We start from the raw sequence: 14,326 nt of genomic DNA on the forward strand, positions 1-14,326 counted from the left end.
TAGAAATAATGCGAGGGATACACAGTTTGCAGTCACCAGATGATGTTTTAAACTTAGTATCTGCTGCAGATGTATTATTGTTAAATAAAGTAGTGTCGACAGAGGGGCTGATTTGATGCAGAGTGAGCATAAAAATGTGAAATGACTACAACTCAGTGTATTTTACAAATATTGTGCTTAGATTAGGTGTGGTTGTAGCTGAGTCATTCACAACACATACTTCAAGTACTAATTGTTGTGCCATACATTTCCTTAAAACTTTAGCATAAATTGACAGAGTCAGGCCTGTCTGTTAGCAAAATATCTCATGAGCAAGTGGACGAATTTTAATGAAACTTTCAGAAAATGATCCTTTGACGTTCATCTAAAACCGATTCACTTTTGGAGTCATTCTAAATACAGCTAACCAACATTATCTGACACAAAAATGGCTACAACTCAGTTAGTTTTACAGATATCAAGCTAAGATTTGACGTGGTAGTAGCTGAGAGTCATTCAGATCGGGCCTTATTTTATTTTTAAGGTTTGATGAGCTCAACATAAGATGGTCTTAGTTTAAAACGCTGGCATGAAAGGTGGCGGGTGATATGCATTCCTTGGAGGCCTTTTATTTCAATATCAGATCTGAATGCAGATTTTTTTTTTATTTTTAGTATTTACTTTTAGTTTGTCTTTAGGAAATTGGCTTGAGTGCTCCCTTAATGACTCAAACTGCTTAGAGAGCAGTGATAAAGAGCAGTGATGAAGAGCAGTGATGAAGCTTGACTCAGACACTGTGGTCGATTACTGATTCACTTCATTTAATCACCTAATGTGGAGCACGCTAACAGGAGCTGTTCAGTTCAGGTTTTTTGTATTTCAGTAAATTTATTTCTCTTTTTTTAAACCCCAGCCGTCACGTTAAATTAAAAGCCCTGCTTTTTATGGTGCAGGTTTTTGTTCAAATCTCCACATTATTGCCTTTTTTTCCTTTCATCTCGCGCCGATCTCCACTTTCTCTTGTTTGTCTCGTTGCGTCTCCTCCTCCTGCAGCCGGATCCCACCTGCTCACCTGGTGGAAGGCTTCATGCTAATCTCAAGCCGATTAGGCTTCTTATCTTCTCAGCGCTGGTGATGTGCTTTGCTCCAACAAAAATACCGCGCAGAGTTGGCCTCTTTACTGTCCCTGCTCCCTCTTCACAGCCTCACCCCCACCCATGTGCTCTTAGTAAGCTGCACGAGCTTCGATACTGTGGCTCCTCATTCTTGGACAAAATGAGGATTTTAGCTCAGATGCACACGTTATTAAAGGTTTGTGTCTGAGGAGGATGGATAAACAGGACCTTTCTGGTTATTATTTACCAATATGCAGGCTGAAGGGATCAAGGACGTGTTATTAGCGTTCCGCGGAGGCATGAAAACCCTGAAAATCAACACAAGCAGCCACAACGGAGCGTATTTTACCCAGCGAAATTACCTGCACGCACATGTTTGTGCTTTTATACCATTTGTGAATGCATTCAGGGTCTAACCTTCCCTCCCAACACACACACACACACACACATGCCCTGACGCTGGACATGTGAAAAGTCATCCTATGTCCATGTGAAAGCAGTAATGCCATAATTACCCTTATCCTATTGACTTAATCAGGAACCCCGCGGGACTCACAGCATGGCTCTCAAGGTCGGGACAACACAAAACGTATAATTTCACCGTTCATTACAACTCTAAAACCTTTTATTAATGTACAGTTTGTTCTTTTTTTTAACTCTACACAAACACACAAAGCCCAAAGTAGCATTCGGAAAACTTAACTTGGACTTAAATAAAAGATTTGTCTTAATTACATTATTTAAAAAAAAAAGTAAAATCTTTTCTACACTATTTACAAAGATGCAGCAGTTACAATAAACATACATACATGTACATACATACATACTGTATGTGGCGATAAGGAGATTACAGGACAAGGGTCAAGGAACCCAAATTTTAGCTGCCAATTTGCTCAAAATGTTAAAAAATTGCCCCTCGCTCCACTCCGGCGTGCACCTCCTGCCTTTCATCCCTCACTGTCCCAACGTAATTCATCTGGACTCGCTTCAGATTTTCACTCCATCTCAGGGGGGGTTTATCCAGGCTTGGACAGGAGAGTGAAAAAGAGTACTGGGTGGGGTACGAGTTATTAATTTGCTCTGTGTAGTTTACCTGCTATAAAGCATTATGAAGAGGTGAAAAGCGCACGTGTTTCCCGGGGTGTGAATATCTGCACCTTTGGCTTCCACGAGAAGGGGGGGTTGCATAGCAACCACCATCCCCACAAAACTATGCGACATCTTTACGAAGGAGAAAAATACATCCCTAACTGCAACTGGAGAGCATCTGACCCTTAGCGATAATTATTACGGCTTAAATTAAATATATATTTCTTTGACAACAATAACAACAAAATCCAGATTGAGATAATATCAAAAGAAAACTTTAAATATTTTTAAAAAGATGCATTGAAGCAAGTGTGGATTTTGAAACCTGAAAGCCAGGATTTATTAACGCTCTATGTGTACAGATTTATTTATTTAAGAAGTCCTTTTGTAAGTAAGCCCATTTAGGAGCATGGTTAATAGGATACATGTGAGTAGGTAGTGTCTACAAAAGGAAGTCTGGTAGAAAACGCCCCTCGTTTGTCTCCACATGAGGTGGAAGTTCTCTCAGTTTCTGCAGGTGGGGGGTTTGCTCAGCTCACAGTTGCCACGGGTTCCGCGGCGCCCTCCTCCACCTTCGCGCCTTTGCCCATGGCTTTCATTTTGGTCATGATGTCGGTGAATGTCTCCTTCACCGTCTTCTCCAGCAGGTAGCCCTCGCTCTCGCTCTCCATGTCCTCCGGGTTGGCCAGGGTGGACAGGGAGCTGTGGACGTACTGCAGGCCGACAGTCACGGCGACCTGCGGGACAGACGGGAGGGCGAACGTTAGACGGCGGCGTGCAGCGTTTCCAAACACACAACACGCTGTAAAGTCTGAGGCTGGACAAACAAACGGTTCAGTTTCTCAAACTGAATTACTGAACTGATCGTCTTTGTGTTTTAAACGGTGATAAATTGATAAAACAGTAAACTGATTATTCTGAAACAGAAATGACTTTTGTGTAAAACAAGCAAAACGTTCAGCTCATTCAGGCAATAGAAGCCTTGTTTTTTTGTAATTTTTACACTTTTTAAAACATTTAATTTTATTTACAAACAACTTCCACATATAAATACATCAATATCTCTTCAATTCCTTCATAAACACGTTTCACTTTAACAAACTGGCTCTATTTTTGTCTTCTTATGCTCATTTTACTCCTTTTAGCTAGCATTTTGAATCTAGTAGCTAGCCTTTTGCTTCTTTTAGCTTTTAGTTAGCTGTTTGCAAACCTTTTGTTGCTTTTAGCTAACATTTTTGCTGCTTTAAGCTTTTAACTGACCTTTTTATTTTTAGCTTCAAGCTACAATTTTGCAACTTTTATCTTTTAGCTGGTGTTCTGCTCTTTTTAGCCAGCATGTTGCTACTTTAAGCTAGCGTTTGGCTACTTCTGACTGAGTGTTTTGGTTGTTTTAGCTAGCAAGCCAGTGTTTAGCTTCTTCAGCCCTCAGTGTTCATCCTGCAGTTTTGCAGAAAAACATGCTTTGAGTTTGTTATATTTTTAGAAGAAAAAGAGAAAAAAAATCATTAATTTTATGAAGTCGTCCTGAGGTTAAAGGTCCAGCATCTCGTGTGAAAAGATTAGAAATCCATTGCTTGAATGAGGACGTCAGCTGAGGAGATAAAGCTGCAGGATCACCTCCTGTAGATTAACCCATTCCTCCATCCCTGAACCCAATATCTGTGTCAGCACAGACGCTTGCATAACTCCGCTTTAATCTGAAATTCTCCTGCGACTGATAAGCTTCTGTGTTCTGCCTCGGTCCGTGTTTTCAGGACAGAGGTTTCCAGGAAAACAGATGCTATCTAAATGTCTCCATTCACTGCCTCTTTGCACCGACGTGAAATATCTAAAGTATTCATATCACGCTTTGTGTTGCTGACTTCAAGGATTTATCTCCACATGTTTGTTCTTGGAAGCGGACAGTTGTAGAAAGCAGGGCCAAAGCAACAACAACAACAACATATGGTGGCAGTGAGTCTGAGAAGGGACTTAAGTGAGTAAAGATGCAGGAAGTTGGAAGGACACTGGAGGTTACATGATGTGTTTACAGTGAAGCAGCAGGAACAACTCACAGGTACGAGGGTGGAGGACGGTTCGGACCAAAGTACAGTAAGAGGACGGTGCGAGAGAAGAGGGCGGGAAGAAGGAAAGGCAAGAAGACATTTCAACTGGTCCAAAGCTACGCATGTCTATACTCATGTCGCTCATTATCAGTTCATCGTTTCATTTTTTGGGGGGGTCAGATCAGGTTTACATGCTTGAATTTCAAAATAAAATCAGCATTCTTCTCATACGGTTCATTGCTGCAGCACCTCTTGCCTGATATGCTTCTCTTTTCTCTTTAAAACTCCCCTCATGGAGTCTGCCAGTTTCAGGCAGACGTTTGAGTGGAAAGCCACTTTTAGACCGTGATGTCGGCTCAAACATTTAAGAATTGGAGTTGTTCCTGAGCAAAGTACAGCACATCTTTGGAATCACAGAAGAAGAAGAAGGGATTTTTCTTTCGGGTTGGGAGTTTGGGAACACCTTACAGTTGAAGATCTTTATGATTTATTGGGGAACATCCCTCAAACGTGATTGGCAGAGCCATCTAAAATATTAATTTAGATGCTTGGCTGACGTTTTGCTGCACTTACAAACTCTTACACACCTATATGAGTCCAAATTTGATGTTTATACGGTTCTACGTAGTCTGACTTGCACAATATGCCAGCTGCCCATGAGTATGTCTCACTGATGAAAACAAAACCTGTTTCATATATATTCTTAATGGACTTTAGAGGGGTTTACTAAGGAACATTTACTATTTGTCTCTCGCTTAAACAGTTTATTAAATATTTGAAATTGAATAAAGCTGGTATGGGAAGCAGGTGGTGCCTCCTGATCAGGCCAATCAGAGCACAGGGAGCAGACTCCCTAACATCTGGGTTTTTTTTAAGAAATCTGTAAAAGGAAACTGAAATTGTCACGGGATGTTAGGGCGTGTCAGCGTGAGGGAAATGCAAGTTCGGCTGCTAAGACTGTTCTGAGTGAGAGTCTAAATAATTTGGGATGTTTTTTACCAGACTGAAGCCGTTTTTTTCTTGTAAATATTGGAACATTGCTTCAAAACAGAGTAAATCTCACGAATGGAATGGCTCGAAAATTCACTCTTTGAAGCTACAAAACTTTGGCATGCACCACAGGTTGGAGATTTTTGCTTAAGTTTCCAAACTCTTAGATAAAACTGTCTGAAACAAGCTCAAAAGCTGAGGAGAATCTCCTAAACCTGAGTGCAGCATCATTACAGTGAATTTCTGAATGCCGGTGTCTGATCTGACCTCCAACATGGTGACCAGCAGCACCAGCGCTCCGATAGTGTTCATGATGCCTCCGTAGTAAGACAGCAGGGCGTCGCTGCAGCCGCGCTTCCAGACATTGAGCTCCTCCGTGTGGTGGTCGTAACTGTAGTGAGCCGAGTTGTTGGTCATCTGCTGCTGGATGCAGGGTCTGGGGGAGGTGGGGTTGCAGCAGCTGAACGGCACGCCGTCCATCAAATACTGGCCGTCCACGTTGCTCCCAATGCGACTAAACAAAGCAAAGTGTCGAATTAGAGACACGTAGGTGAAAAGGTCCGTCTTTATTTGAAGCCAGTGTGAGCTGAAGTTGCTTAAAACATAACCTACGAGTCCATAATAGACACCATGTTTTATTCTATTGTTTTGTTCGTGAATATATTGAAGCTGTAGCAACCAAACCAACACTGTAGAAAAGCTAAACATTCTTCATAAAGCATGAGTACCATTGCAGAAGGGTTTGTAAAGTGATACCCTCCTGGAAGCTTGATGTGTCACATTGCAGGTAAAGCAAAAATACCCCAGCAGCTTCTGATGTCTTTATTAGCAAACCCCTCAGATTAGCGTGTCTAATGAGTCTGACAGATATACACTATCGCAATGTGACGTGCAAAGCAGTCACCTAAATGTGCAAAAGTGGGTCAAAGATCAATCTCACAAGCTGATCTCAGCTCTGACTGATGGTTGTAGGTCAATGGAAAGACGAGTGTGATTGGATCACAAAGCTTCATTGACTTCCAGAAACTCCACTATCTAATCTAATGCCTGAGGTTGCACTTTCATTAAAACTACAAAGACTTAAGAAAAAGTCTGTCATGTGGAAGACAGTGATAAATTCGATTCTAAAAGTGTTTTTTTTTGTTGTTTTTACAAAAGATCTGCCATGACGCCATAAGAGCTGAGATCATTCAGAAAAGTTCCTGTCAGCTTAGATAATTTTCAACAATAAGGTAGACAGAGGTCAGTTTTCTGGTAATCACACAATCATTTGTTCTTTACAGTGAGCCTGAGGTTGTTGAGCAGTGCTATTCCGGGGCGGCTGTCAGGTCTTCTGCAGATTGGACAGGACACTGATTCTTGAAGGACATGTAATCCCGGAGATTAAACACTAATTATGTGCCAGCTTTCAAAACTGTCCCCTTCACAATAGTGAAGACAAAGTTAAGTGATACAGAAAGATCTCGCAGCACACTTTCAATCCAACGTGTGTCATTTGGACATTTTATTCCAAAACATGGAAGTCCCTCTTCCTTGATTTTATCCATAAAACGACGTTGTAACCTCTTTGACCCCCCAGCCCACCACCACCCCATCCATACCCTGTAACTGACATCATTTTTTTAGAAGGTGATTCTGAGAGGAGGAAAGTGAATAGCAAACCTGCTCTGACCCTTCTCCACCACAAATCCACTTATGCTCAACTCTGCACAAACAGCACCTAAAGTGCGTCACCTTGCTACGTCCAGCTTACACACTGAGGCTGAAAAAGAGCTAATTTATGGTCACATCACACTCTGCCGATCACCGGATTGTTCTAAGGGATTTAGCTTTCGACATTCGTCACTCACTCTTTCACTTCCTTGGCGCTGAAGTCCAGATAGCGGTTGCTGACCCACTGAATCTCAAACCAGTCCCTGTAGTTGTCATTCCCGCAGCAACGGAACTCCATCTGCATCAGGTCCAGGGTCCTCTTCATGTAGCAGCGTCCTGGCGTGTCCGTGTCCTTGTAGTACTTCATGCCGTTCTTCAGCCCCTCGGCCAGGGTGAACTGCAGCGGGATCCGCATCACGAAGCACAGCAGCGCGGTGGCGAACAGCAGGGCGTTGAACACCACACAGAGGACCAGGAAGGTCTTCAGCATGGGCTTCCACTTTACGAACTTAGTAGGGTCCAAAGAGTCGTAGCAGACTTTGCCTCCGAAGGCGTTAATAGCACAAGCTACGAGGCCCATGATTATGAGCACATTGGGCAGGAAGTGGCTCTCGTTGTTGTCCATAAGTTCTGAGCGCTTTCGCAGCTCGATCTTGAAGAACAGGCCCAAGCTGAGGACCAGGATGCCTGCCAGCACAGCAAACCAGTACATAAACCAAACTGTCTGGGCGAGCTTCACTCGCTTCTTCAGGTCAAACTTGACCACCATCAAAGCCATGGTTGGATCAGGAATGCGTCCTTGTCTCTGAAGAAACTGGTCAAACGGTGTCCAGAATGCACTGACGTTAGATGGGTGTTCTTGAGTGCGCCAACCTGCAGTTCTTGTTTACTTGCTGTTGGTGTTTCCTCTTGTTGATCAAACAGAGCAGGAGACTCAGCTCAAGTTAAAATCCATCCCATAACAAGGAGCAGAATTGAGGGAATTAAAGAGCACCCCAGAGTGCCACAGGAGTCCTAATTCTTCAAAAGTTTCTCCTCACTCATTGTGCCAGAAAAAAAGATCGAGGTTCATAAGGCTCTGCTTCTGCAAACTTGCCTTTTTTCTTCCCTAACTCTCAGGTGAAGCTAATCCTGATGTACTGTTCTCTGGGAGAGGTGGAAGATTGCCGAGGAGCCTCATGATTAAACTCCAAGTTGCCGCACGTCATGCTAAGTCCCTGTAAGCAGCCTGATCCAATTTAGAGAAATCTCCCCACACGAGATGAGCCTGATCGTAAGCCGCTGCCAGGGACCATAATTGGTTTGAGGGTTCACGTGGTCGTGGCCACCTCAGCGGGACGCACCAGGAGATGAAGGTTCGCAAAGATCAAGGACAGTAGAGCTAAATATGAAGCGCACCCGTTCACAGGTGTGGTGCGGGGTCCACAACGCAAACCGGATGTCTTCACAGAGAGGCGAACAGGTTGACTTAGTGAAGCTCAATCATTGACAAAATACTGTCAGCTTGACACAAGCGGGTCTTTCTTTCCCAAATTTTTATAGGACGGGGTATAAAGTTTTTCCAAATACTCCAATGGACCTCATAGATAAAGTTAATATATCTATTTTTGTTCTTTCTGAACATCACCAGAAACATGCATGTTTGGTTAAAGCTACTCATTGCAAAGTCAAAAACATTGATAGAGTATAAAATGAACTCTGCACAATATTTTCCTCTCATATTGATGGTTAAAGGGACCTTAAATTAAATTATTTGTCAGCAAAATTTGTGATCCGATACCAACTACCAGTTGGGTTGACTCCAAACGTTAATCAGGTGTAGACGTACATCCAACAATTGCTCTCTGAGAGTTTCATTGAAATCCATTCAGCAGTTCATGAGATATTTTGCTAACAGACAAACACGGCTGACTCCGAAGCAAACATGTCATGCAATGTGCTGCGCTCAGCTACTACCTCGCCAGATTTGAGCTCAATATCTTTAAAACTGTCTGAGTTACAGCTATTTTTGAGTTTTCTAAAACCAGTTGGCTGTGGCAGCCATCTTGAATTGGGCTAAGTCCAAAAGTTAATCAGCTGCAGGCATACGTCCAATGATTATTCGCTGAAAGCTTCATTAAAATCCATCAAGTTCATGAGATATAAATATGAAACTCTAGAAGATAATAAAGATACAGATAAAATGACAGATTTTGTTTGTTGTTGTGGATTTTACAGGTAGAAGTAAAAGTACGTGGACAGGTGAGCAGATGGACAGACTGAAGAAAATAATCTTTAATTTTGTTGGCGTCACCGCACACTCACCACAGAGAGTCATATTGTCACTTCTTCTAACGTCGGTCAGAGCTGCAGTGATGCTAAAAGGCTGTGAAGAAGAACTCTTGTGTGGCGAACTCTTCGGTTAAAAGACTTTCAGTCAGTAATAAGTTACCTTTTATATCGTCTGGTTTATTATTTCTGTTGCTTGCTGCCGAAGGTACATAGATAATAATGTTTTAGTCCTATTTCCGAGTGTTTGTACCATTAGCAAAATATCTCATGAACCAGTGAATGGTTTTAAACAAAACTTCTAACAATGACTGGATGTACATCTACTTTTAAAAAGGCACAAAAATGACTAAAATTCAGTCAAGTTTTACAGATACTGATCTAGAGTTTGTTGTGGTAAGACCTGGGGTTGAACCACAAGATATATTATGAGTGCTAACTGATTGTGCAAGATTTTTGCTTCAGATTTTGTCATTAACTATTTAGAGTCAACTCTGTCTGTCTGTTAGCAAAATACTGGAAGAACCACTTGGTGGGTTTTCCTGAAACCTTCAGGAAGTAATCCCAGGATGAACGCCTGCAGCTCATTTATTTGTGGAGTCAAGCCAATTCAAGATGACCGCCACAGCTAATCAAACTTAGCAAACACATAAATGCCTATAACTCAGTCAGTTTTACAAACACTGAGCTAAAATTTGATGAGGTAGTAGTTGAGAGTCATTCGCGACACACATCACGAGATTACACAAAAGATGACCTTCGTTTGAAACTTCAAGGAATGCTAAACCTTTAATGTTTTTAGCGTTTACTTAAAGATTAAACTAAATGTAGTAAATTAAGTTTGCAGTTCTTACAGTATTACCTGCTTTTACATCTACAGTATTACATGATCACAAACCTGAAGGTGAAGGTTTTTTGCACAAGTTTGATCGCTCTGTAGATCAGCTGTTCTTTTAATTTCAGATGTCATGGAGCCGTTCTGAGCAAACGTGATGCGTGACGGCACAAGAAATTAATCACTCTGACATTTCAGTGAAAACAAAAGGATTGTTTATCAGTCGTTAAATATGGAACAATATGCTGTTACATATTAAAAGTGCTTCTTAAAACACATTTTTATTCTTTGGCTTTTAACACACGTTGAGACATTTACATTTCATTGTTTATACTTTGTCGCAGCATTTGTTGTTTTAAAGTGCTTTATAAATAAAGTAGTAGTAGTTTATGCTTTTAAGCGATTAAAAACTAAATATTTTGGGGGTTTGAGCTTCAGACTAAAAGGATGAAACTGTGAGCTTTGCAGAAACGAGGAGTGCATAGAAACAAAACTTTAATCAATTATGAACATGCCAAGAACAAGTCATGTTAAGAGTGCAGTTATGTGTCATTCTGTCAAGTTTAAACATACGCAGAAGAACAAACAGATGCACTTTCAGCTAAATCAGTGAATCTGCCACAGCTAATAAAGAAATATGTTTAGAGTTGAAACATTCCAGATCTTTTGTTTAAGCCCTGAATGCCTTGCTGAGTTCATACAGAATAGCTTTAGATATGAATTTTTAAGGGTCCCAGGTGTTTTTTCTGTCTTCTTCTGGAATAACAGTCCAGTTAGGGGATGGCAACCCCGCAGCGAGCCAGTTGAAGTCATCCACCTGGCTCCAGTTGTTCCGGTCCCGGTCCAGGCCGGACACGGTGAAGTCCTCCTCAATGCCGGAGTAAGACCAGGAGAACGGGGCGAAGCTCACCCCGCTGCAGTCCTCGATAATGGCCCGGCTGGTGACGTGCAGGTACACCCGGGTGTCCGTGGTGTTGTGGGTCCGCAGCTGCTGACAGGGAAAGGCCAGGACGCTGTTCCTGCAGCGATCCACGAATACAGACGTGGCCACGGGTCCGCACAGGATCTCGCAGCCGTCGATGTGTTTCAGGTGCAGGGTGCTCGGGGAGCCGAACAGGCGGACCTTGCAGTTGGTCAGATGGGTCAGCAGCACGTCTCGGTTCTGGATCTCCTCGGCGGTCTTGGTCAGAAGCTCGTTGTTCACGTTGGAGAAGCCACACTGCTCGGATGCTGGAGGTCCATCCGCCCTGTCGGAGCCTGAATCAGCAGGCGGAGGCGTAGCTGTCACCTGCACCGGGGCTTTATCCGCAGCTTTAGTGCGAGCTCGAAAGGCGAACTTCTTCTTGGGCAAAGCCTCCTCCCTGGTCTCGGCGATGGAGGCTTGGAGCTTCTGGAGAGCAGCCTGGGATGTCTTCAGCTGGTACTGATTAAGAACAAACATGTTGTCGTTCAGAAACTTCTGCAGCTCCGCCGTTTTGACCGTCGCCTCCTCCAGTTTCTGGGTGACAGCAGCCCGGTCAGCTCCGGAGCAGCCGGACAGCACCTCCTCGATGCTCGCCCGCTCCGAGTTAAAGGTGCTAAAGAAATACTCGGTTCTTTCCTCGGCGACGGACCGGCTCTGTTTGGCTTCTTTCCTCCGCTCGGCATCTTCTAACCTCGCCTGGTTCCGCCTCTGGAGCCGCTCCTGTACCGTGGAGCCGCCGCTTTCTCCGCGGAGCTCATTTTCGCCGTTAGCTTCAACTACCGCGTCCATGTTGATGACGTCTGTCGCAGAGTGATTGCGTCACGTTATGCAGACGCGACGTGATTGGACGCTGCCGCCCCCTGCCGGTTCAGAGCAGGAATGTAAATTTTACATGAAGAAAATCCGCTAAAATTGCAAAAAATTGCTCTCTAAAATACATCTGATGACTACAACCTGACGTGTTTTAGTGTCAGGAAACTCTTTAATTGAATAAACAAACTTAAAAAAATTCTAGCACTGAATATGATTCTGCAAATAAAGGTTTTTCAAATCAAACTATACTAAAACATACATATTCTGTTTGTTTTATGCAGGTTTCTAAGTTTAATTTGTGCTCCGCTATTTCATTAATTAAATACAACATGCAGGACTCAAAGGGCAGATTCAACCAATCAGTGAATCAAACTTTATTTACGAAGCACCTTACATGAGATAAAAACAAAACAAATCATAAAAAACAACAAACAGAAATCTACATATGAAGAATATATACCAGCATGAAACAATATGGTAAAAAGAGCAATAGCCAATAGTATAAAAAACAATAAATTAGAATTAAAAACAAAAATGTCTGCACCATATTTCAGCAAATAAAAATCTATTTTATAGTCAATATTAAAAACCCTTATGTTAACAATTAGTGACCTTTAACAGCTTTGTGATTTGTGGTTGTGGCAGAAGTGAAATGAGTTAAAAACACTTATTTATTATAAAATATAACAAAAAATTGTGTCATTTACTTTCTTTTTTTATTGTTTTTGTTGGGTTAGTTCAGTCTATTAGAAACACTTGCACGGAGTTAATATGTAATGTAAAATTACAAGTTTTTCCTCTAAATGTGAGCTTTTAATCAAGTTATGGTCGAGCGCCATTACACCTGAGCAAACGTCAAGGTGTGGTAAACACAGGCCCGCCCTCTACCGTTGGTAATAATTAGGATTAATAACTTTTGCCTTCATGTGCATGACAGCATTAATGTGAAATTGTAAAAATAAAAAAACACACAAAAAATCCCAGTTTAAATAGTTTTTACAGTACTTTTGTGAATGTTTTGCCCTTGTTTATGTGTTTCCCATTGAAATGTGTGGGGTCGCGTGCCCTCGTTGAGCCCTACCCCGACAACCCGTGCGGCGATGGCGAGGAAACCCCGTCGACAAGACACTGCTTTTTCATGACGGTGAGTTCCCCTTTGAGTGTATTATAATTTTGTGATAAAAATTTCAAGGAAAAAACACACACAAGCTCCTTCCTCCCTTCCTTCAGGGAGGGAAGAGAGCTTGAGCGGAGAGAAAAATCTATCTGAGACAGAACAGGGGACGGTGAGGCAAAAAATATATGAGTGGGAGAGGGAGAAGAAGGAGGAGGAGGAGAAGGAGGGGGGAGCAAATTAAAAGTTGCCAAATGGAGATATTGGGTTTCAAGAGGAGTGAGAGGAGTAAAGGGTTTGCCTCTTTGAGTCGTCTTTATGTTATGCTAATCGGGATAAATATTTATGGCTCGACGCGGTTCGGTCCTTTAGCCCTTTCTGCGGATTCCAGCCGACGTTTTCAGAAACAGGCGTCGCCCGCGGCTAGCTAAGCGACCGGCGGAGCAGGCCGAGGTTTTTCTGGGCTCCGGCGACCCCGACCAGGACGCGGATCGGTTCAGAACCCACCTCCCCAGCCCGGCTTGAAAGCCTTTCGGTTCGGCATGTCGATACAAATGTGCCCCTTTTTTATTATTTTTAATTTTTCTGCTCCTCCGTGTTGGCGGAGACGAGCCCCGTCGAGGACAAATGAAAGCTTCCCCCAGCTGAGAAAAGACGGAGCGACGTCAGCGAGCGACGGGCGTTTTGTCCTGCTTGAATGCGATTATCATTCAGTCGATTCGGTCTATTTTTGGAAAGTTTAAACTCACAAAACTGCACACCAACCGGTTTAGGAAACCAGCGGTCAACCCTTCGGCTGAAACCCACTCAGAGCTCGGGATGTTTTTTTTTTTCTTTTCGCCTAACATGCTAGGACGGTCCCTGAACGCCTCATGAAATGCACACAAAATCATATTAAACTTTTCAAAAATACAGCTTTTAACCATCGAGATCGGAAAAACAGCGAAAACGATTGTAATTTAAATAATTTAGGGGACGATAACACTTTTTTTCACCGTCAAAATGGACGATTAAAAGCGTGTTTTCGCAGCTGACGTAAATCGATGTAAAAGTAACCATTTATCTTTCAAGTAAAACAAATATTTATTTTAGCAGCTCATGTAAATGAGTAGGGTTGTTTTGTTTATTTTGCTTCCTGGCTGTTCAGTTTTCCAACCTAAAAATATACTTTTTAAAATAAATAATATATTTTTTTTATTATTTTCGGAGCGATTAAGAAGAAGCAGCTCTCCTCTCTGACAACCACTGTTTGTTTTAAATAAAAACGCACCAGGACGCTAATAAACACGTTATTCTCCCCTCTTTTACAGCATTTATTACAGTTATTTTGATTTTAGCTGCCCGCCGCTGTCTTTGTTCTCCCCGTTCAAAGATGGCGGCTGATCGTGGTCCAGCTACAAAGACAGCCCGGCCGCCATTTTGTAGCGCTGCAGTCGTCTTCCCCCCCCCCCCCCCCCCCCC

General features: G+C 42.6%; 3 protein-coding genes across 3 annotated transcripts in view; 1 reads left to right on the top strand and 2 right to left on the bottom strand.

Moving 5' to 3' along the window:
• Positions 1–2,488: 2,488 nt before the first annotated feature.
• prph2a (peripherin 2a (retinal degeneration, slow)) lies at positions 2,489–7,977 on the bottom strand. Its single transcript, XM_017433232.3, has 3 exons — positions 7,069–7,977; positions 5,486–5,732; positions 2,489–2,920 (listed from the first exon to the last, which is right to left on the bottom strand). Exons 1-3 carry the CDS (start codon positions 7,647–7,649, stop codon positions 2,714–2,716), a joined length of 1,035 nt encoding a protein of 344 aa, XP_017288721.1. The 5' UTR covers positions 7,650–7,977; the 3' UTR covers positions 2,489–2,713.
• Positions 7,978–10,452: 2,475 nt separating this feature from the next.
• On the bottom strand, positions 10,453–11,835 carry tbcc (tubulin folding cofactor C). The gene has a single exon (XM_017437486.3). It carries the CDS (start codon positions 11,725–11,727, stop codon positions 10,699–10,701), a length of 1,029 nt encoding a protein of 342 aa, XP_017292975.1. The 5' UTR covers positions 11,728–11,835; the 3' UTR covers positions 10,453–10,698.
• Positions 11,836–11,906: 71 nt separating this feature from the next.
• Positions 11,907–14,326, top strand: part of bicral (BRD4 interacting chromatin remodeling complex associated protein like) — a 10,337-nt gene continuing 7,917 nt past the window's right edge. Inside the window, exon 1 of the mRNA XM_017437464.3 lies at positions 11,907–12,895. The gene's annotated coding sequence lies outside the window, so the exon portion shown is untranslated. The remainder of the gene's footprint in view (positions 12,896–14,326) is intronic.

The sequence above is a fragment of the Kryptolebias marmoratus genome, linkage group LG17 (genome assembly GCF_001649575.2).
Source record: "Kryptolebias marmoratus isolate JLee-2015 linkage group LG17, ASM164957v2, whole genome shotgun sequence".
NCBI classification, from domain to species: domain Eukaryota; kingdom Metazoa; phylum Chordata; class Actinopteri; order Cyprinodontiformes; family Rivulidae; genus Kryptolebias; species Kryptolebias marmoratus.

Bases quoted from the DNA above. Each gene is read 5' to 3' on its own strand.
- tbcc (XM_017437486.3), bottom strand. From the start codon at position 11,727: ATGGACGCGGTAGTTGAAGCTAACGGCGAAAATGAGCTCCGCGGAGAA.
- prph2a (XM_017433232.3), bottom strand. From the start codon at position 7,649: ATGGCTTTGATGGTGGTCAAGTTTGACCTGAAGAAGCGAGTGAAGCTC. The intron at 5,733-7,068 runs GTGAGTGACGAA...TGCTTTGTTTAG, and splicing joins AGCGCCAAGGAAGTGAAAGA to TCGCATTGGGAGCAACGTGG. The intron at 2,921-5,485 runs GTCAGATCAGAC...TCTGTCCCGCAG, and splicing joins TGCTGGTCACCATGTTGGAG to GTCGCCGTGACTGTCGGCCT.